Here is a 23267-nt window from a genome sequence, read left to right as displayed (position 1 = left end):
TATATGTATTTGGATGTTTTTTTTGTAAAACAGAAAAGATTAAAGTAACGGGGCTACTTTTGTGAAATGTCCTTTTTGTATGTTAGCCTGTAAAACAGATGCTTCTTGTCATTTTGATGTTTAAATATATTTTATAAGGTTGAAATGAATGAGTCCTGTTGTTCATGATTCGTTATGGCCTGTGTATATCTCCAGGCGCGTTCTCATGTTTCATATAAAATCAAGTATGCTTTCTTTTTGGGCATGTTCTTTCAGAAATGGTCCAGGAGTAAGAGAACTCCAGTTTAAAGCTGGTCAAAGAATAACCTTTCTACATTCCGAATTTATCATGAGTTGGGGTGTGGTCTATTTCTAAGGCCCAGACTTTTTTAACACTAAAGTGCAGAAATTATATCACAATAAGGTCCAGACGTGATCTACTGTAATACTAAGGTCCAGATATGATCTACTTCAAAACTAAGGTCCCGAAGTGATTACTGTAAAAAGATTCAGGTGTGATCTACTGTAATACTAAGGCCCATGTGTGATTGACTATAATGCTAAGGTCCAGATGTGATCAGTTGTAATGCTAAGATCCAGATATGATCTTCCATAATACTAGAATCCAGACATGATCTACTGTAATACTGGGGTCCAGATGTGATCTACTGTAATTCTAGGGTCAAGATACGATCTACTGTAATGCTGAGGTCCGGATGTAATCTACTGTAATGCTAAGGTCCGGATATGATCTATTGTATTACTAAGATCTGGATGTGATCTACTGTAGTGATAAGGTCCGAATGAGATCTACTGCATTGCTAAGGTCCGGATGTGATATACTGTAATACTAAGGTCCAGATATGGTCTACTATAATAATAAGGTCCAGACATGATCTACTGTAATATTAAGATTCAGATATGATCTACTATAATACTAAGATCTAGATATGATCTACTGTAATACTAGGATCCAGACATGATCTACTGTAATACTAAGGTCCAGAAGTGATCAACTGTAAAACTAAGATTCAGGTGTGATCTACTGTAATACTAAGGCCTAAGGGGTATAAGTGTCAACTTAGTAGTTTATATATTTTGAAGCCTTGGCCATGTCCACAGGATAATGGGGTTGGCAAAATGGAGAGCAAAGTGGCTAACAAAATATTACTCAGTTTCCTCCATTATAGGCAGTCGCGGTATATGGAGGAGATGATGTTTCTTGTACCCATAATGTTTCCTGTCAGTGCAATTGAGATGCAAATATCTAACCTGCATTTTGTTTGCTTTATCCCTACTGGTATGCTTTCTGCTACTCAAGTGAAGGACATCAGACAGCAGCTGAAATATATTTGGGCCGTTATGATGTATTTTATAAATGTGGACCTAAATAAAGAATGAAATGTAGATATTGTGACTGCGATTGTGGACTGAGTCTAAGGGGGAGGGAGATGATTGCTATTGCGGACCAGGGGGGATGGGGAAGATTGTGTTCTCGGACCAGGGGATGGGGGGCTATTGTATTTCATAAGTAGGGGCCATGTAGCCATTTTGCATGAGGCAGAGCCCACCCGCACTGCATATCATGCATACAGGACACGGCGGCACTGTTGCCCTCTTCGGCCCAATCCAGTGATAGGCACCCTAAAGATTTAAAATGTACCATTTTCCCCCTTATGTGGGGGTGCACTGTTTTACTTCAATAGTAATCCTTTGGACCACTCACTTGAGTAGTCAGTGATTCATGAATCCAAGGGATTGCTGCTTATTTTTGCTGTGCCAGTTTTGAACCCACCCTTCAGCAGCCCTTCTGTCCTGAGTCCTCAAATGCATGAGTCAGAAAAAGAATCACTTCGAGACAGAATCATTTGTTGCATGACAATCCACAAAAGAAATATTAAACTAATTTATTTATCGTTTTTATGTTCATTTTTCTCTGTACATGTTTATATAGAGTACTCAAATAGTTGCACACAAAAATAAATAAGGAAACAAATTTGAAAGAATACGTACACAAACAGGTCAAATACTAAATAGTCTACTCAGCAGTGAAGAAATGTTCCCAGTGATAGCAGGCTAACAGAGTATGTCACGTGGAAACAGTCCCTTGTTTACCTTATTACAGAATATTCATTTGGCATTTTTTGAGTTATTTAACTGTCTGAAAACTGCAAATCGTGGTACCCTCCTTTAATTAGATTTTTTTATATTTACAAACAAACATGGCGAGATTTACAACATGCAAGTCCAATCTGTCTTCTCTACTTGTAAACTTTTTGATCATAAACAGTTTTCTTTACCAATATTTTAATAATATTTATGGATTTGGTTACCCCCTTGATGCCAAGTTCAAAATTGGAAAAAGTTTATATTTTCTTTATGACCACAAGGGGGTAGCATTATCAAACGGATGAGAATATCCTCATTCAAGGTATGATGCAGAGTTGAAGTAACAACCCTGCCAAGGTTTAGCAAATACACTCTAACTTGAACATATAAAGTGCTCTTTTGGTGAAGTGTTTAAAATATATGAATTGAGACCACGGGATTCAGATTCAGTCTATTTTTAATCAGAAGTTTGCCTAATTGAAATGTTTCAATCGTATGAAACATTCAACAATTAAATAAGCAATAATATCAGCTGGTATTTATTTGTAAGCTGCTTCTGTAACAAACAAAGATGAGCTATCTAAGACTGTAAACATTTCTGTTAGAAATTTTAACAGGTAGCCATGTGACCATTTTCAGTATGGTTAAACTTGTAATGTAGCATATACATTCACTTCAGTTCAGAACTTCATTTCGTGAATTAACCATGTCATTCATTGAAATGTGGGCCTTTATTTACAGAAAGAATGGTTGAAACACACTCCGCATTCAGTATTTCACGTCATAGTGGCTGCAAGTTATCAATTTTTCATCCCGGGCGTGGGGGGGGGGCGGAGCTACACCTCGTTCTGTTCCCTGATGTCGGCGGAGACGCTGTCGAACTCGCTGGCGCGGGTGGTCAGGCTCAGGTACTGCTTGAGGAACTCGCTGAAGCGTTTCTGATTGTTCCACTTGCGGGCAGATTTGCGGACGCCTATGAATCCCCCGTAGCGCTTCTGCAGGTACCGGCCTGGGTCCATTAGCTTCCTGTACCCGTGCTTGCCTTTCAGGAAGCCCCCGAAGCGCTTGGTCAGACTGAGGGCTGCCCCATCCCGCTGCCCTTCCCCCGCGCCGTCCTCCTCTTCCTGTCGCTCTTCTTCTTCCTCAGACCCGCGCGGCTCGGAGCGGTAGGCAGTGCTGAGCTGAGCTGTCCGGCCCTCCCTGTCCAGCTCGTCCAATCCCAGCGCCCGCGCCACCTGGCTGAAGTGTTGCAGAGCCTCAGAGTACAGGAGTCCACTGTTTTCCTGATTAGCGGGCAGCAGGGCAGCCAATTCCTCTTTGTCTCTTTTCAGCATGGAGCTCCCTAGTGGTAGGGAGGGGAACTGCGCTTGATCAATGACTTGGCGGCACAACTCCCAGGTAGTGGTCGGAGCAGTACCACCCTCGCACTCCACCAGACAGGCCTGAGGAGATGGAGACACACATGCTCCGTAAGGGAACGTCCTCATTTTACAAGCCTAGTTAATCAGAGTAATGATGTGTAACACAACATCTGTATGTCATTATGCTCAGTGACATGGCAAAAAGAGGGCCAAGAATTTCTCATTAAGTCCAGATACCTCAGCCGTCACCACCAGACAGACAGGCCACGCTCCTGAGGTGTTACATTTGTACATGTTAGGCAACATCTGTCGTTCTGGAGGAATGTTCTAGAACGTATTTGCACTCTGATCCTTCTTGGATTAGAGCCTGCTTATGCACAAAACAGTGTTCCCAATTCTAGAACATATCAAAGTTTAAGATGGTATTGCGGTTTTTACAATTGATTATCTCAGTACTTTCAGAGTTCGCTTTTTCAAAACTCTTCACACAGCACAACAGCACTCTGTGTGGATGAAACTTTGATAGATTTTTCATTGCTTTGAAAACCTTTCACAATTCTTTCATTATTTTCTCACTCAAACACAACCACCAATATACTATATATCTACAGGCCACTCTTTTCAAAACTCTTACATTTAAGTTCAAAACCTAACAAAATTCAAGTGCACAGCAATGTCCTACATCGCAAATACCACATTGAAACATTGTTGCAGATCCTGAAACGGTAGATAATAATGGTTATGGAGATAATGGTGAAAAAACTGTTGATTGATTTTATGTAAATGAGACCAACCACAGCTGATTCCCATCTCAGTTTTCCTGGTATTTTCATTTTAATGACGATATATATACAGTAAATGGGGACATCTTCGGAATGATTTTTTATGCAAAGATGGGCCCAGCAAGAGATAGAGAAGTGCCTGACAGAGGAAGAATATTGTCCTGAAGAGGGAGAGGGAGAAGGGGATCCATGAGTTTTGGGGAACAACAAAGAGGGAGACCAAGGGTTGCAGTCTCAGATGAGATTTGTACTACTTTAATGAATCATGTGGTACATCATGGTTATTAATGAGAGAGGTCGGTTTGAGAGTGCTGCCAAAATCTGGTGTTAGAATTTTCTAGAAAACCAACAGGTAAGATACGCATCCCCACAATTCATTCAACAACAACAAGAGATGAAAACTAAAGAGCATAACTAGAGAGCTTACTACTTCCATGACTAACAAAAAATGATGCATCTATTTTAATGCTACCTGTTGCGTTTTTTAGGCAATTGCGTTATGATTGTGTTATGATCAATCTCCCATGTTGGGAGAACGATTGGATTTTGAGACATAGTAGTAGTTTTAGTGCATTTTGGCGGTGAAAAATAATTGCAAAAAACCATTTGTTAAAAAACAATAAATATGTCGTCCCATCAATATGTGCCATCATTCATTTGCTTGCCACGTGACCTTATTAATTTACCCATTTATTTAGCTGTCTTTGCTGAAGTGATCCAGGTTAAATGTCTTGCCCTGGGGTATACCAGAAGAGTTCCATCTTCTAACTACTACCACCCACAATTGGACCAGGTAAGCTTATAGTAAACTTACAAAAGACCTGTGTGAAAGAGGAGGCCGCTGAAAAGAAAGGGGAATTAAAAATGTTCATGGAAAATCAATTGAGAATCAATTAGGCGCCGCAAATGAAAGGCAGGACCCAGGGGCCTCTGTGAGTCAGCTGGTACGGAGGGGTGGAGGGGTGGAGGGGTGGAGGGAGGGGGGGGGGGGGGGCGGGTGGGCCTGCCCTCGCTGGTCATCCTTGTTTTAGAGCGACTGAACACCCTGGGGAGGTCTGGATCCGAAGGGAACCCTTCCCTGTTGTGCCAATTACCACCGTTCCCATCGCCAGCTGATAACGCTCCACAGTGTAATTACGCAAAGATAATCAAATCACTGCAGCTGCTTGTGTCTGAATAGACTGCGAGTAAATTACATCCACCATCGCTCGCCGACTCACCCAGCCTGAGAAGCCTTTCTGTCGGAAAAACACCAAACCGTATATCTTTGGCTTTCATTGTCGTTATATGCACTCGGGCAGGTGTGTGTGCATGTGTGTGTGCGTGTGTGTGTGTGTGTGTGTGTGTGTGTGCGTACGCAAGCGTGTGGCCATGACTTTTGTGTTTTGAAGGTTTCGGTTGCGTGAGAGGAGCCTGTGGTGTTGTGTGATACAAATGTATGCGTTAAGACATTTCTGTGGGCTAAGTGGGAGTAAGATTATCTGGCTCGCTGTATGAACTATAGCCGTCAGCGACGGTAAATTGAGATTTACGTTCCTTCGCGGGGACCTTTGCGTTATGCTAAACGGAGCGGTGAATTATGTAACGCGGGCCTGCGCGCCACGCGATAGGGATGCGTGGAAGCTCTCTGGGGACGTGATGGGAATATGTGTCATCACGAGGACAGGATCAGAGACTCTGTGATGAAGACCCACGGGTCGTGCGGCGGGGACACGTGATCTTGTGGGGACGGGATCAGAGGCGCCGGGTCTCACCAGCATGCTGAAGGCCTGCTCTTTAGGAAGGCTCTGGCTGCAGGCGAGACAGTCCCTCTGGCAGTCGCAGCGTCCTGGGACACAGAGACACAGCAGCAGCAGCAGGGTCCACAAGGGGGTCTTCATGACGCAGAGGGCAAACAATCAGTCGGCAGGGCCTGCTGAACAGTGAAAAAAGAACACAAAGCTGATGGCAATATGCGTTTCATCATAGAAGTACTAGAGGCCTAGAAATAATTTGGCACATATAGCCTCTGCTTTAGCACTGCAAAAAATAATAATGGAGAGCACCATTTTTACACAATGTAAGTTTCACTGATCCACAAAATCTGTGGCTAAGAGTCACTGATCCAAGATTCAGTGTTCTGCAGACACCTCCCCATTACTACAGGTACTGTTCGTACTTAATGATTCCACTCTTTTACGATGGGCATTCATCTTAAGATAAGATAATATATACTTTACTGAACCCCATGGAGTGATTTGGCCTTTGCATTTAACCCATCCTAGCTACTTTGGAGCATTGGCCAACCACAGTGCAGCACCTGGGGTCCAACTCCAGTTCTAAGGCCAGTGCTTTAAGTTAAGGGCAATGACAGGAGTATACCTAGCGTCACTTATCATAAGAAATCCACTAAAACACATGGAGAACATGCAAAGTCCACACAGAGAGGATCAGACGAGTCAGGACTCGAACCCAGAACTTCCTTCTTGCAATGCAACAGTGCCAATATGTAAATTATGGTATGGTTTTATACACTGGCACTCATTTCAACTGTGCGACAGTCAATGCTTGTATTTATATATATGGATATATACAGTATACACTACATTTCCAAAAGTATGTGGACACCCCTTCTAATTAGTGGTTTTGGCTGTTTTCAGCCACACCCATTGCTAACAGGTGCATAAAATCAAGCATGCAAAACATTAGCAGTAGAATGGGTCGTACAGATGAGCTTTCAACGTGTCACTGTCATAGGATGCCACCTTTCCAACAAGTCAGTCCATCAAATTTCTGCACTGCTAGAGATTCCCCAGTCAACTGTAAGTGCTGTTGTTGTGAAGTGTAAACGTATATGAGTAACAACAGCTCAGCCACAAAGCAGGAGGCCACACAAGGTCACAGAACAAGACCACCAAGTGCTGAAGCGTGTAAAAAACCTTGTCCTTGATTATACTCACTACAGAGCTCCAAACTACCTTTGGAAACAATGTCAGCACAAGAACTGTTTGTCAACAGCTTCATGAAATTGGTTTCCATGGTCGAGCAGCCGTACACAAGCCTAAGATCACCATGGGCAATGCCAAGCGTCGACTGGAGTGGTCTAATTGGTGGTGTAATTGGACTCTGGAGCAGTGGAAATGCGCTCTCTGGAGTGATGAATCACTCTTCACTTTCTGGCAGTCTTATGGATGAATCTGGGTTTGGGGAAATGCATTGTGCCAAGAATACTGGCCCGAATACTGCCAACTGTAAAGTTTGGTGGAGCAGGCATAATGGTCTGGGTTGGTTTTTCATGGTTTGGCTAGGCCCCTTAGTTCCAGCGAAAGGAAAACTTAATGCTACAGGATACAGTGACATTCTAGAGAATTGTATGCTTTCAACTTTGTGGCAACAGTTTTGGGAAGGTCCTGTCCTGTTACAGCATGACAATGCCTCATGCACAAAACAAGGTCCATAAAGAAATGATTTGCTACACAGAGCCCTGACCTCTTCCCCATCAAACACCTTTGGGATGAATTGGAATGCTGACTGCGAGCCAGGCCTTATGCCCAACATCAGTGCACCTCACTAATGCTCTTGTGGCTGAATAGAAGCAAATCCCTGCAGCCATGTTCCAAAATCTAGTGGAAAGGCTTCCCAGAACAGCAGCAAAGTGGGGTGGGGGGGGTCCAACTCCACATTAATACCAATGGCTTTGGAATGAGAAGTTCAACAAGCACATATGGGTGTGATGTTCAGGTGTCCTCGGTTTTCCCCGTGTTCTAAGTCACTCTGGAAAAGTGCATTAAATAAATACACATAGATGTAAATGTTCTGGTGCACAGCACACTAAAACTTCTCAAAAAACACAAGCGTGTCCTTAAAACCAACAGGTCTCTTGTCATTCCTTAGTAGCCTGTCTCCTCTGAAAGTTTTACTTAGTTATCTCTCATCATCTAGGAAACGGCAGGAGACTAATAAAAAAAGAATTTTTGAAATGATGATGTGAGCGATGTGGGATTGGTACAGCTCGGCTCATGAATCTAAAACGTGTCATAAAACATAATTCTGCTGGAAAACTAGCAGGTCTCTGCTTAATATGCTCACTTTTCAGTTAATACTTTGTTGAGAGTTAACTGTATTACATTAAAACAGAGTACCCCAAGCTCATCGGTCAACATTTATTACATTTAAGGGACAGGAGAATGAATGAGTATACTCAAGGTGTAAGTAAATAGGGGCAATGGCTATGATATTAAAGCATAAATTATACAGACATTGACATTTGCATTTATTAACAAAGAGTTTAAGAGTTTTTTTTACCCCTGCACACTATTTTAATTTCCAACCTTTTTTTCCTGATCTTGATTGTTAACTCTCTAGTTAAGTGGCAACCTCAGTTCCATGGTTTTGGTTTCGCAAGCTGATGGATGTTGTTTAGGAATTAATATTTAATCTAACAACTCCTGGTCTGAAGTTCAAAACTTTTTTTTGGAGAGATTTCTAAAAACCACCTGATTTTTTATTGCCTGAAAGGGTACCTGACTTGAAGTCTGGCCCCATAAGGTTCTGTGATAAGCTTATTAATTTTATTTACTTAGGGTGTGAATAACTAGATGTAAGTTTGGCAGAGCTAGCTGTGAATCATTACTCAGTGTGAAATAGCATGTTGCTAAATGTTTTCATTTTTACAGTTCTTTGACTCTACCCCATTGGTAACAGTCCACACATACCCTTGGTAATGTTACCTTACACATTAATTGTGTACAGCTCATCTTCTGAGGCACAATTTCGGAGTCTACATTAAACAGTAGGCAATTAGGGGAGCTCACCACCCCCTTTTCTGCAGTGTGCAAGAGTGCGTGAGGCATAATGAGAACAGGGAAGAAGAGTGAGCAGCAAATTAGGTAAATCTATTATGATAAGACACATAGATACATATCAAAGAAGTTACAGTAACAACAAGAATGGAATAACATAACATATATGCATATGACTAGGGTTGGGTAGGGTTGATTATGTGATACCAAAGACTGCTCAATTGACTCCGTAGGAATAGATAGGCCCCTCCCACTGTAATCACTCATGCAAAAAACTATGGTCTTGATTCAATCAATTTGTCCAAATTTGTCCATCACTTTGTCTTGGAGAAATGCAAAGAAGACATCTAAGATCACAGACCATGAAAGAACTGGCAGGGTAAAATCAGCCAATCAGAGCCATACACCTCACTGGAAGTCATAGTGAGGTTTTTTTTCCCCCATACAGAATATTTTTCGATTATTAGTAAAGGAAATGTATAATTTGCCAGAGCAGTGTGGTACCCCTCTGAGGGCAAAACAGTGGGAGCATATTAAGTTTGATAACAAAAGGCACAGATCATACAGAACAGCAAGGCGTGATGCAGAATGGGTGAGTAGCAGTGTTCATTTTGTAGAATATAGTTATGAAACGTTGCCCAAACAACCTGTTTTTTTTTATTACAATGACAAAAATTAGGGGACAACAATAACTGATTTACTTAAGAAAATGTTACAAAACAAAAATGTCCTGTAAAATCTGTGCTTGCAATTTTGAAAAAAATTAATAAATAAAATGATTTTGCCAAAATGAGCTTTCTGTAGAGATTTGGTGTTTCGCTGTCTGTGATGCATGCATGCCTGTGACTGGCTGAACCCCACGCGAGAAACAAGCTCCAGTCTTCCTCTGTAACTAAATATGCGATTTCCCTATTACTCTAATCTGGTTACCAGCCTTTGTCCTCTTGTCTCACATATTGCTCATTGTTATCCTATCTATGTCATCGAATTTGAACTACTGACACCAACTGCAGAGACTAGTCCAGTGCGTTACCTTGGAGACAAAACCAATGTAGATTTCCCTAACTTAATGTTAACACAAAGAACCGTTCTGTCACATATTGCTCATGTTCATTTATGTGTGTGCATTGCGAATAATGCCAACTCAATACATGTGAGTCCAAATCGTTTTTAATGGGAGACGAAGGTTAAACTAAAGTTTGGTCACATTTTCATATACATGTAACCAAGATACAAATTTGTCTGACTAAGTCTATGCCGATACAATGGACTAAATGTTGGAGACAATTAAACACATATAGATAGTTAAACTAAAATGTTTTTACTCAAAACAATGTGACTGTGACTAAATCAGAAAATGGAGGCAAAATTAACACTGGTGAGTAGTGCTCCACGCAGCCAGACAACAAGCGATCACTGAGCCATATGCCAGCATGTCTGCCTGAGTTTAGACATCTTGCATGTTGATTACCAGGCAGTGTGACCAATGGCAAAATCTCACAGAGGACCCAGCACAACAGCCCAATGAAGCAACACAAATGTATAGATTCAAAAACAACACATTTTCAAATTTGTGTCAGGATTTTACAGTGGCAGAAATAAAAGTCTACTGAAAGGTATTTTCTTGCAGTATGAACATTTTCCTAGCCTAGTCTAGAAAAATATTTAAGGCCTTATGCCAAGCGATTGGATGCTAAGCTATTTGGCATCAGGGGACCAATAAGGGATATGTCTGTTTGTTATGGTTCGAAATAGAGTACATGTGATTTCTGGCCTAGTGTGATGTCAGCCATGTCCACATTCAAAATGCAACCAGGATGGTCCAGTGTGATAGAGAGGCCAAAGGAGAGCAATTTTTGCTTTTTGTGTGCTACTGACATAGTTCAACTTTTGCATTTCCAGCAGCACACTTTCCCAGAGGTTCATTTTTAAATGCTTGGCTTTTCCCATGGAAAGTTTAAATTAATGTACAGCTCCACTGCTAAAGCTACTTTTCCAGTTGACCCCTTTGGATGACGTTTAAATTTGACTTAGAAGAGAAGACTTTCTCTACCTGGGAATCAAGAGCAAGCTTCTGTCTAGTGGTGACACATTCAAGAAAACAGGAGAAACTACAACTATGACAGTGAATTACGATATGTAATTTAAGAAGAAGCAGTTACTTTGATGGTGCGCTTTGAGAATTGTCAAATGTTCCATAGATTTTTCTAAAAGTCAGTGCAGATGGCACAAGCGCAGTGAGAGGCCTTATAGGAGACAATCAGACAATCTGTCATTATTTTTAAGTATCAATCAGCTTCTGGAAGGCGTGTCCCAACCCCACGGGAGCTGTTGTCTCCAGGACGACCAGGTGTGGACAGCACTGCTGGGCACACTCTTTATTGATTCAGCAGAAGCCCTGGTCCAGAGCAACTGCTAGATTATATAGCCTACACTCATTTCAAATGTAATCAAGTTCAAGTCAACAGAAATAGACTTCAAGTCCCCTAATTGTGGTTCAGATGAGTGGGTGATTTACAGCCATAACTTCACCTATTACAAACTCTTAAGGCTTCTCTATTCCCTTTCTAAGTGACATCGTTGTCCAAAGTGGACTAGCGTGCAAAGACAGGAGAGTTTTGTATTTGCTTTGCTCCTTGGTGTCAATGAATTGTGTGCAATATATTCTAAATACTAGCTGTTATCTTAATGTTCTTTAAAAACGTTTTTTCTTCTTTAACTACAGAATTTCTTCAGAGGTTAGACATTTTAAATCACTTTATAACTTGAGAAATGACTTAGAAATAAATGGGATTATAGCGTGCACATCTGGCAGGATTTCCTGTGAGAGCCAAGCAGATTGTATCTCCTCTTTCTATTAAAAAAGACAGAAGGGGCCCATTTCACTTTTAGTTGTGGCCAATGTACCACGTAGTTATGCATTTGAAGGGCAATGGCATAGTAGCTATCTGAGTAGGAAAAGCACTGAAGTATCAGTACACAAACCCCCTCTTTTCTATATCTTCATATTTGTGTGTGTGTGTATGTGTGTGTGTGCATGCACAGTTGTTTGTTTGTGTGTCTGTGTCTGTGTATGTGCCTGCACAGGTGTTTGTTTGTGTGTGTGTGTGTGTGTGCATGTGTGTGTGTGTCTGTGTCTGCTTGTGTGCGTGTGTGTGTGCATGCACAGGTCTTTGTTTGTGTGTCTGTGAGTGCTTGTGTGTGTGTGTGTGTGTGTGTGTTCACAAGCACTGTAATCCCTCTCATCTCCCTGTTACTCCTGCCACCCACATGCTGCCTCTATTATTCAGTAGCTCTTTCCTCCTCTGATCTAATAACTCACACAGGCACACAGTGGGTACACACAGCATAAATCCGTATTGTTTTGGATTTGGATTTGTCAAGCTTAAATATTATTCGCCCCCCTCCCCCACCTGCCCGCATTCATGTCTGCTCTCTGCCATCATTCCGGGTGCCTCTTAGCCCGAGACGGAAAAACCCGGCGATGCCTTGCGTGGCTGGCTGGAAATAAACAATGCATCAAAGGCACGGGGGCCCATCTGGGTCTTTATTGCGCACGGCTCATTTCATCACCCTCTCCTTCAAGATCAATATGTCATACACAGACTCCGCGCACAGGCGGAGCCCCGCTGGATCGCAGTGCCCACACAGGCATCCGTTTTTCAGTCGGGGGGGCCGCGAACGTACGGACGATCGATCTCACTCATGATATATTTGCGCGTCGGTCGATCGGGACCCGCGGTCGCAGTCCTTTTGACAACTTCACCGTTCACATTCTAGCTAAATGGCGTGCGTCAAAATAATGAGATTTCACTCAATCGGAAGTCAGGCGTACACCAGAATCGCATGTGTCTGTGAACATACAGGCAAGGGATTTTGAAGAATTGAATGTTATTTGGCAAAATATCACCTTGATTTGTGTGTAAAGAAGCAGGCAAGACGATAAATTATTTAAACTATGCACAAATAATTAAGGAAATGTGAGTCTGAATGTTACACAGTTGTTTTAATTGATTTAATTGATTGAAGAGCTATAGCATATACAAACGCAGTTACTGAATTAACGTTTCTTTTGTGTTGGATTTTTTTGTCACGAGTACAATTTGACAAGTTCATCTTGGTGTTTTCTAAACTCGCAAAAGTGCGTTTGTGAAGAAAAAGAAACTATAAAAATTAAATTTACCGGAATCAAAATGATGGATGATAACTGAATCTGGGCCATTGCCTGAACTATTCACTACGGTTTAAACTGTTCACGTAAAGAAATGTGTGGCGACTATTGAGAAGAACTGACAGTCTACATTAGACAGAGGGACAAGGCAGGGCAATGAGACTCCCTGGCTCTGCCAAAGCAGTTCTGAACAACAACTTTCCTAGTATCCACAGTCCATATCAGTCGTCATATGTATAGACCTTTATTGAGTTTATTACACAGCTGCCACTTTAGGATTTATTGTCAGGACGTTTGCTTCGAGCAATATTGACAACAGAAATGGAAAAATCAATGAATAGACATATTATAAGAATGGGTTCCATGATGTCTAATAGCATTTTGCATTTAAACACACTTCATTTTAAATCATGCTTACATGTAGAGTTTAACGAATGTGTACTGCAGTCTGATTCTGTGCTCAGATTACTTTCATTTAATGTGTAAGAGAGAAAGCCTGCCAGTACTCAAAACTCTTGACTCAAAAATTCAATAAAATCTTTTATCTCCAAACGTATGACAAGAGAAGTCTGACACCGGATTTTCACCAGGCAGACCGGAAGGCCCTGTTAATAATCAATGCGTGATTAAAAGATGGACGGGATTCAAGTTAATTTCTCGAGTAGCAGACAAACACAGCTACACATTTGCCCTGAACGATGGGCATTGACCCCACACATCATATTCCAAATACCAAATTAGAAGGAAGACTCTGAGGAAGATGGAGACTGGCACTCAGGCATGCTTATTACCCCAGACAATATCGATGTGTATGTTTTTTGCGATAATTCCTGTGATAATATTTGAAAATTACATTTTTTACAATGCTTTTTATAGCTGTAAGGTTTTGCAGATCTTTTTTTTTTATTGCTATTTGTTCCTGAATGTGAAGCCTATCAAATGTGTAAATGCCAAATACCACCATACTTTACAGAAATATACTCCCTTTTAGTAGATAAAAAGAGAAACCACAATAACATTTTGGTTCTGAAATGCATAAACTTTAAACTGCATTATCTACTGACTTCAGCAATCAGGTGACAAAAAGTAATTTCTAATACTGTGGGTGGAAAGAAATGACTAGAATTTTTAAACGAGATGAGATTCAGCCTGACACCCATGGCGCATTAGAAGACACGCTAATTCAAAAAGGCATTAGGCTACAATTTCACACCGGTAATGTATATTGCCTGAACAAATTTATTTTTATTTATTTTCACATATGACATAAATGTATGTTTGGAATAGCACACAGCCAGCCAAATGTGAAGCCATTGTAGCATACACAGTACTGTCTAAGGCTGCTGCAAGAATACCGATTCTTTACTATGTGTGATGCACAGTTAAAATGAAACTGGTGTGTATTGTTTCATTCCAGTCAGTTAGCTATCCCATGGCTATATTAGCCTAATGATACTGGTCTAATTGTGTTTTGCTGGATATAGTTTCCATCTATTATTTTATGGATGATAAACTTATCATTGATGCCTCAATAATAGAATTAACATGCCTCCTTATGTTTACAATATTGCAGGCATAATTTTACTTGAATTATTCAGTTCATAATACTACATTCTTAGGCTTTCCTACCAAGAAATTGAAGGCTCTGTCCTACACTGCAAAATATCCACTATTAATTAAACTCTTAACAAAGATTATATGAGCCCAATAGGGACCACATATATACTGTATGAGTTAACACTGAACATTTAACACTGAAAATGTTACTGTTTAACAACTGATCCAGTTTAAAGCTACATCCAACTATTTGCTTTGTGTGGACTCAAGTAATTGTAAAATAGAAATGTTGCCCATTTGTAAATGAACAAAATGTTCTCACTGAATGATCTTTATTGGCATATTACTATATAATATAATTACCATATGTTTTGGGTAAAAATAATGCAAGACCCTATTGCTGCACCCCAAATTAGTCTGCTGATTGGCTCCTGCCTAATTTCCCCATTACATTACAAAAAAAAAAACCAAGACCCACTTCAGCCTCACAAGATGATGGGTCCTGGTTGGAAAATGCTAGCCAAAAATCAAGTGCTTAACTAATATAGTTTGCAAAAATAGGACACCTAGGGCATGATAAATAGAAAACTAAGGAAAACATTGGTACCAGCATTTTACCAGACTTAGCTCAAAGCATAATTTTCACCTAGTCCCTGGGCAAGCTAAAACAACGCTTTAGAAATGCTTATATCGTAAAATAGATTGAACCCTACATTGAAATACAACTTCAATACAAATACCATGGAAAGGAATGTTTTGCTCCAGACAGCAAACTGTACAACATCACTGTCTCTTACAGTATGTATTTATTTAGTCAGCCTCAATGGAGATTGAGGCTTGTTGTTTAGAGGGTGACATGGCTATTTACTTTGAAAAGAGGGAAAATTATAATCTATCTAGGGGAAAAAAAGACTCACTCTGACAGGGAGAAATTAGCGTAAGCGTAGATGGGCCGCAGTGACGGTACATCACTGTCACAGCTGCCTAGTCTTTCAAACTCTTCTGGATTTTGGAACCAGTCTCATCTGAGAGTTAGCCTGATGATAAAATGAATGCATGGTTTCTAAGTGAATTTCCCAGCAGGTCTGTACACATACATTCAAATAAGGAAAGAAAAAAGAATCACATATATCACACATGCTTGAAAGCATAGTATTTCAATTCAAATCAATAAATGACAACTAGTGAATGATGAGGAAAATGATAATAATTCATTTCTGTATAAGTATACAATACAGAATTATATTTCTATACACTTTGTTTTCTTTTGCCTTCTGTACATAAGGTTAACTTGACAAATACTGGCTATCAGGCATACATGCGAATGAGGCATATGTCATGTGACTAGTGTGATTAAAAATGTATCATGTGATCAGTGGTGGACAAAGTACACAATTCCATTACTTGAGTCAAAGTATAGATACCCCTGGTCAAATATTACTCCACTACAAGTGAAAGTTGTTCAGTCAAATTTTTACTTGAGTTAAAGTACTGGAGTACTTGCTTTTAAAAATACTTAAGTATTCAAAAGTACATTTCATTTTTAATGCCAGCGCACTGTTGTATTGTTTCTACGATGCATTTACAGAAGCTCATTTACAGATGCATGTTTACTGTTATTAGATAGCAACACATGATAGGCAGGGGTTAAATTGGGATATGGGAGGTGGGTGGACCCTGAGATCTGGTGGGAGGTGGGTGAAAAAAGGTACAAACCAATGAATGTCTCAGCTCAAAATAGTTGTATCTTTAATGTATTGTGCACACAATTGTAGTTTAAGGAAAACAATGTTTTAAAAAGTATGTATACTATTGATGCAAGTTTTACATAATATAAGTTTATTGAGTGTCATTAATGCTGAGAATGTTCCTTTAAAAAAACTTTCCTTGAAACTAATCATTGACCTCAAACTGTTTTAATTAATTTTCACTGGTTAACAAGCATGCAAACAACTGACTAATCAAATGGGAAGGGACACCGCTTCTTCGCATTGTGATTAAATGATACATGCGATTTAGAAAAATCAATTTAAACGTTAAGCAGTAGCGGAATCTTCCCCTGATTTTTCTTGAGTATCAATACATTTAATCCACAAAATAGGCTACTCAATACTATCATATATAGCCAGCTCTCCCCAAATAGGCAGTTTTAGCGAGTAGCCTAGCCTAGGCCGTATAGCCTACATTTATTTTCATTTGCAGTACAAATTTGTGCACATTTTTTATCAACATTATTTGCGGATACACTTCTTTCTCCGCACTCGTATTCATGGCAAATATCTGCAATGCGTAGGCTAGACTGTAAACACAATTGAAGTGCAGGTTTTGTTTTTGCTGGTTATTCTGAGAGCTAGCATAGTAGATAACAGACTGGTGTAACTTATTTGTTAAGTGTAGACTACTTAGTGATTCAAACGGATTTTTAACGGATAAATTGAATTTATGATTTAATCCCCCTAACAGGGAATGAAGACGCTGTGTGTTAAGCTACTTGTCATTTGATTAATCCGATCGTTGGCACGCTTGATTATAAAGGAAAATTACTAATGAAAATAGGTTGAGATCAATGACTAAAGTAAAGTTTTGCGCCGCTGAATAAAACGTTATGTATGTGCGAAATATTAAATCCTATCTTAGCTGCTGACCACCAACCTGCTGATTTTTCTCAAGCAATCAAAGTTGCCGTTAATAATAGCCGTGGGGGCTGTTTATTCACCTCTCTTTAAAATGTTGCATAGATGAAATTACATGTTAATGAAACTACCTACCGCCTCCGCCTCCAATCAATCAAGACAATCAACGATATTTTTCTTTCTGTGACTGTCTATATAAAAGACTGTTCCTTCTGAGTTTTTTTTTTTCTTTCTTTTTCCGTCGGATTTTCGATTGGTTGAGCGAGTAAATGGCTAGAGGAGACACATGGACTGGAGCCTAAATGGACTGGATTGTCATAGTTATTTGTAAAACTGCCGGTCAAAATTATTTATTTATTTACCAAAGGTGGGTGGACGCCGTCCACCCCCAATTTAACCCCTGTTGATAGATAGCATTGCTGAAATGTGAAACAGTTGGACGACCCTTCATTTAAATTCCACAAAATTTCATCTGACCAATCCTAGCATAAAAACTGCAACCACTACAAGCTCAAACAACTTCATAATTAGCAAACCGGCTACCGTTAGCTAACGTTTAGTACATACCTCGACATGCTTTTTCAGGTTAGACGGCGAGTTTTTGAATGCAGCGATGTAGTTCGTGCGCGGTAAGCAGAGCAAACATTTAAAACAATATGAATCTTTTTGAATTTCACAAATCTCAAACCTGGACTTGAGATACGGCCATGGGTGCTCTGGTGGAAAAGAATCATCCTTTTCTTCTGCCGTCGCCGTAATTACAGCCGCGGCGCCACCAAGTTCAAAATTGAACTGTTCGACCACTGGTGCAACAAGCAAGCACTTTGAACTTGACCGACAGCGTATTAGGAGTAGGCAGGCTACTGTGGTTGGTTTTTCTCCTGTGAGGAACACAGCGTGTGGCCAATCGCATTTTAGAAAACAAAAACATATTCAACTGTTGACTTCAAAGCTATGCTTCAAAGTAACGAGTAACGACAACCTTCATAGAAATGTAGTGGAGTCAAAAGTACAATATTTATCTTTCAAATGTAGTAAAAGTCATACGTTTCCAAAAAAAGAAATAGTCAAGTAAAGTACAGATACTCGAAAAATGTACTTAAGTACTGTACTCAAGAAAATGTACTTCGTTACTGTCCACCCCTGCATGTGATGGCCATCAAAAATGACAGCCCTCTGAAAGGAACTGTTTATTATTGGGAAAGGTATTAACAGAGACGTATTTTGGGGTTAGAAGCTGATGCTTTTGTAACGCTGTATCAAATATGAAAATCAGAATTGACAGAAAAATTCAGTTGTAAACCTTTCACATATTATGTTACCCCCCAAAATCATAACTTCCTTAGAAAATGGGAAAGGATGTCACAGAGCCCAATATATGACATGATATACAATTGAATGGAAAGTTTACATTATGTCGCAAAAGGTGAACAGATTCACACTCCTGCAATGGTTGCGTCTGGCTTTAATACACCGTGTTCATCTTCTGTGCCTCAAGCAGGGGAAGCTGTGTTAAGATCCACAAGGATCTGCCCAGCAATCATTCACACACCTGTGAAAATCCCGTTCAGAAGATTTGCACTGCCAGTCCATGAGAATCACTGAGGCCCAGCTCTTCCGCTTCTCCAAGTGAGCAAAATTCAGCAGCCCAGTTTATAGGTCATTTAAAAAGGGACGATAAAAACGTTTGTGGCATGAAATGAGAGAGCCAATGAACTAATTCGTTTATAAAATCTGCCTGAAATATCAGCTCTAAACAATCAATTCCAGTTCACAGTTTCTAGGCCACGGGTATAGGAAAAAGACGATGAAAAATCTTTGGAAAGCAAAAAGGTGGATGCCTGTTTCCTGATATATTTATCTGGTAAGTATTTCCCTTGAAAACAACTCAGCAGTCGTTAATTATCTAATTATAGTGTCTGGGCAATATGCAATTTATATATAAATATAATATAATGATGTATTTTTAATTGTACTAATACTCCTAATAATTAGTATGCATTGACTCACTTTGGTGCTCAAGACTAATAGTAGTGGTTTTATCCTGCATTAGTTATTATAATGTAATAACAAGGTAATAAGTCATTGATGGTTAGAAGTGACAGAATATGATACCAATTATTGGTGTCTTTGCTTTTCAACATTCTAATCAGTTCAAAATCAGAATTCTATTTATAGCAATCATGCTGTCAGATCGTTCTCATTATTTCTTTAATGTTTCAACTGCAAATTTCTTGACATCCTCTAAATTATTCATGGAATCATGCCTTAACAATACAAAGAAAGCAGGCAAACCATAAGCATTGTTAGCAAGGAGAAAAAATCTGTTGGCAAACAAAATGTTCAGTTCATTATATTTGGCTAATTCACAGTAAAATGTTCAGTGTTAAATCAACTGATGCAGTACATTCAATACTTCTTGAACTTATATAAACTCTTTTAGAGTTAAATAGACACAAAATCTTTTTTTACTGAGTCGGATCAAAGAATGAAACATGTTCCTGGTCATTTTTTGTGTCCATCGTTAAACAGTGGACTACACATTTTAAATGGTTTTGTGAAGCATTGTCATTCTCTAATCTAATCCATTCAGTCGGTGTGAAAATTAATTTTACTGCATGAAAGAGTATGATTTGTCCCTCTTTACCTCATTAATTGATATTAATCACCAGCAGTGCATTTATTGTGCTCACAGCTACAGAGACACATAGCAGATTTAAGATTAAATACTGGTTACAAAATGAAGTAAATTAAAAAAAAAAGAAGAAGAAAAAAAACCAGTGAATTAATTATTAGGCAGGATGCAGCATTTGGAAATGAATAATTTTCAATAACTAGTCATGTAAAACAAAGGTACTTAATTCTGTGGTGAATTCTGAAGTGCAAGGCTGTATACGTTACATCCTGTAGATAAAGATTTCCCTCAGACAGCAAAGTACAGCGATGAAAGCATTCTTTTGTAATGGCTCATTTAATTAGTGTTTATGCTGTAATCTGAATTTCAGCAAGAATACACTGTAAACTACATTGTGACTTAGGCTGACATAATGCATTTAAATATTCTGACACAGAATCCTGTTTGTACAAACAATGGGATTTAAACCCAGTTATTACTGAATTAACAACAGCTGCTACTGCTCATCATGGCTCTCCCATTTAACTAATTTTAGCAGGTCTGTAAAATGCATTGGACATTAGGGAGCGTGTGTGTTCTCTAGACGGACCTTTCCTTTTCATCTTGCCACTTTTGAACATTATGCCAGGGTCCACAAAATAAATTAACTGAATTCAGTCTGAATTCAATCGTAAAATAAGCTGGGGTCCACCCCACTGACACCCCACCCTAAAGATTGTAATTTTAATAAGGCCATTATATTTTATTATCAAGACTAACATAATTATAAATATCCGCAGTGGCAATCAGTATAAAGACATTCAATAATCTGGACATTTGATGGCAGACATTTGGATGTAATCCATGTGTCTCATGTAATTTATAATTGCTTTTGCAGGTCAAACCATGATGTCAAACAATCTGGTGGGTTCATATTACTGTATATGAACATATACTTCACTCAAATAGACAAATCCATCAGCATACATGTGGTAGTCATCAATCGGCTCTTAAAATAAAAATAAAAAAAGATCCTAAACCCAAATTGGAAAAGCTTACACAATACATAAAAATGCCCTAGGAAATAATGTCAGGGAAATACTGTATGGCAACTTATCATCGGAATCTCTTGTAACAGGAGGTCATGGGGGAAAGGCCTAGGTATTAGTCTCTCACTGGAATTAAGTGCCAGACTTTCTCTGAAATTAAATCCTCAGTTATTGATTTTGTCATTTATGAATGTACTTACACAAAGCCACAAATCCAGAAAATAAGCTATTTCTCACTCTTTGAATACGGACAGATCACAGGCTCCTCACCATGTTGATATGGGGGCATCAATGATAGAGTGAGTGTTTAAGACATCAGGATTTTGAGATTCCATCACCCCGCGCCAGACACTAAAGCAGTATACCTGTCAGTATCCTTATCAGGAAATGTCATTTTATGTGATGATAAACAGGATCACCATTACCGCTGCGAAAAATAAAAGAATAAAAAATAATACTAAATAGGTCGGCTCTTCTTCCATCTAAAGCCAAAATCGATGAGGACAGTTTCTTCTAACGATCCTGAAATTACTCATTTTCAATTTTAATTATAGTTATAGCAAAGGAGGCAAGGAAGAGACAAAGTCAATTATGTGGATCATGGGAGATGTCTATTTCTCTACAGAAGAAAGATTAATTGACAATATTCTATTGATATGACATTAATATAGCAAATTATTCACTGTGGATCCATACCCATATTGATTGAATTGGGCTTAAAGCATAAGGTAGGGGAAGTGATTTAAGAATCCATTTTTGTAAACACACATAAAATGTGTGGCGGCACTAGCAGTAAATAACCAAGACACAACTCTGTCTCTGAGTATTAAATTTGTCACTGCTATAAAGAAAATTCAATCTTACACAAACCTAGCCCTCTACATCGCTTCTAAGTAGCACACAGAGAAGCTCACCATTCAGAGCAAAAAATCTTAATATTTAAGCTAGGACTGAACTCACTGACCCCAGACCGACTCTTAGAGACAACAGTAGAGTATTATTATGGTCTGTATACATATGAAAGTTTGTACAAGCAGCCATATATGAAGCTTTGGTTCAATTGGGATTTTTAACAGCACCCTTCAGCTACTAAAAGCACTTGAACAGAAAGCAGGCTTCTGATAGAAACAGAGGAAGCAGGGAAGAGATAACATCCAGAGGATGTGGATTCGGTACTGTGTGTGGTGATAATCCAGCACGCAGTAAGCATGTAGTGTGAGGATCCATAAGTTAGCTCAGAGCAGTGTTTGCAGCCTCAGAGGTGTGTTTCAGAGATATGCTGGCATATTCACAAGCATACACAGTAAAATGTCCAGTGTTAATTCAACTTTAACAGAGTCCTGTTGGAACCATATTTATGCTGTAAGAGTTGGTTTAACACAGAACATTTTACAGTGCATGCTTGGGAATATGCCAACACCTTGTGCTGATCATTTTTGGAAATACAACATTCATCTGATGGAAGCTTTTCTTGAAAGCATCAAGGAAAAATACTAAAAATATACTTGTTTTTTTCCCTTTAATTGTATAAGGATAGCTAAAGCATTACATAGATAACATGGCTATAAACAAAAGAGGTCACTGACAATTTAGAAGTATAAGCAGGGACTCTGCATGAAAACCAATTAACTGTTTAGCCAATCCCAGTACAATGCGAGTCCGGCACAATTCAGTTCCAATTTCATAATCCTGAGCAAAAGGAAAGTTAAAAAGGCCAGGAAGCACACGTGCTCTCCTCAGCTTCATCAAACAATCCAGGCTTACCTGTCTTTGCGGTTGGGATAAGTGTCCTGGTGTTTTGGAAAGGTTGCCTGGCAGTAGATTCCTGTCTTCAGCCTCTGTTTGTTACAACTAAGTACATGCTGTCAGGCTGGCTTTTTATAGTGACACACCCCTCCCCTTAGCCCAGCCTCCCTCCCCCTATCCTCCACCCCCTTTTACAACTCATCTCTCGCACAGAGACAGTAACCACAGTCAGGGAAGAGTCTATTACGCATGAAGTTGGACAGAAGCACATCACGGAGTCGGTACTAACGTACGAACCATCACCTACGTCACGATTACGCTTTTTGGGAACAAACAAGGGGGAGCTAAAAATATACATTTCAGTCTGGGCATGTCATGTACTGCATTCCGAAGGACCTCCCCTGCCTCCCCCACCTCTTTTCCATCCCGTCCATTCTCGCAATCTTTATGCACTGACGCGCCAGGTTTCCCGAAAATTCCGAAAG

At 39.6% G+C, this 23267-nt stretch overlaps 1 protein-coding gene across 3 annotated transcripts; it reads right to left on the bottom strand.

Annotated features, from left to right (window-relative positions):
- Window positions 1-1871: 1871 nt before the first annotated feature.
- LOC135253052 (proenkephalin-A-like) lies at window positions 1872-22883 on the bottom strand. Of its 3 annotated transcripts, none has more exons than XM_064331835.1 (3): window positions 22801-22883; window positions 5986-6146; window positions 1872-3530 (listed from the first exon to the last, which is right to left on the bottom strand). In XM_064331835.1, the coding sequence occupies exons 2-3, from the start codon at window positions 6109-6111 to the stop codon at window positions 2925-2927; spliced, it is 732 nt and encodes a 243-aa protein (XP_064187905.1). In that variant the 5' UTR covers window positions 6112-6146; window positions 22801-22883; the 3' UTR covers window positions 1872-2924. The 3 variants fall into 3 exon arrangements, with proteins under 3 accessions (XP_064187905.1, XP_064187915.1, XP_064187924.1); XM_064331845.1 differs by having other exon boundaries at window positions 5986-6143; window positions 22801-22881; XM_064331854.1 differs by lacking the exon at window positions 22801-22883 and adding an exon at window positions 18062-18159.
- Between the last annotated feature and the right edge of the window lie 384 nt (window positions 22884-23267).

This window comes from Anguilla rostrata, chromosome 1 (assembly GCF_018555375.3).
Source record: "Anguilla rostrata isolate EN2019 chromosome 1, ASM1855537v3, whole genome shotgun sequence".
NCBI classification, from domain to species: domain Eukaryota; kingdom Metazoa; phylum Chordata; class Actinopteri; order Anguilliformes; family Anguillidae; genus Anguilla; species Anguilla rostrata.
Note: the sequence above shows the minus strand (reverse complement) of the source record. Positions and strands in the feature narration are given on the sequence as shown.

Coding starts and splice junctions, on each gene's coding strand:
- LOC135253052 (XM_064331835.1), bottom strand. CDS start 6,111: ATGAAGACCCCCTTGTGGACCCTGCTGCTGCTGCTGTGTCTCTGTGTC. Junction 3,531..5,985: donor AGCAGGCCTTCAGCATGCTG/GTGAGACCCGGC, acceptor CCATCTCCTCAG/GCCTGTCTGGTGGAGTGCGA.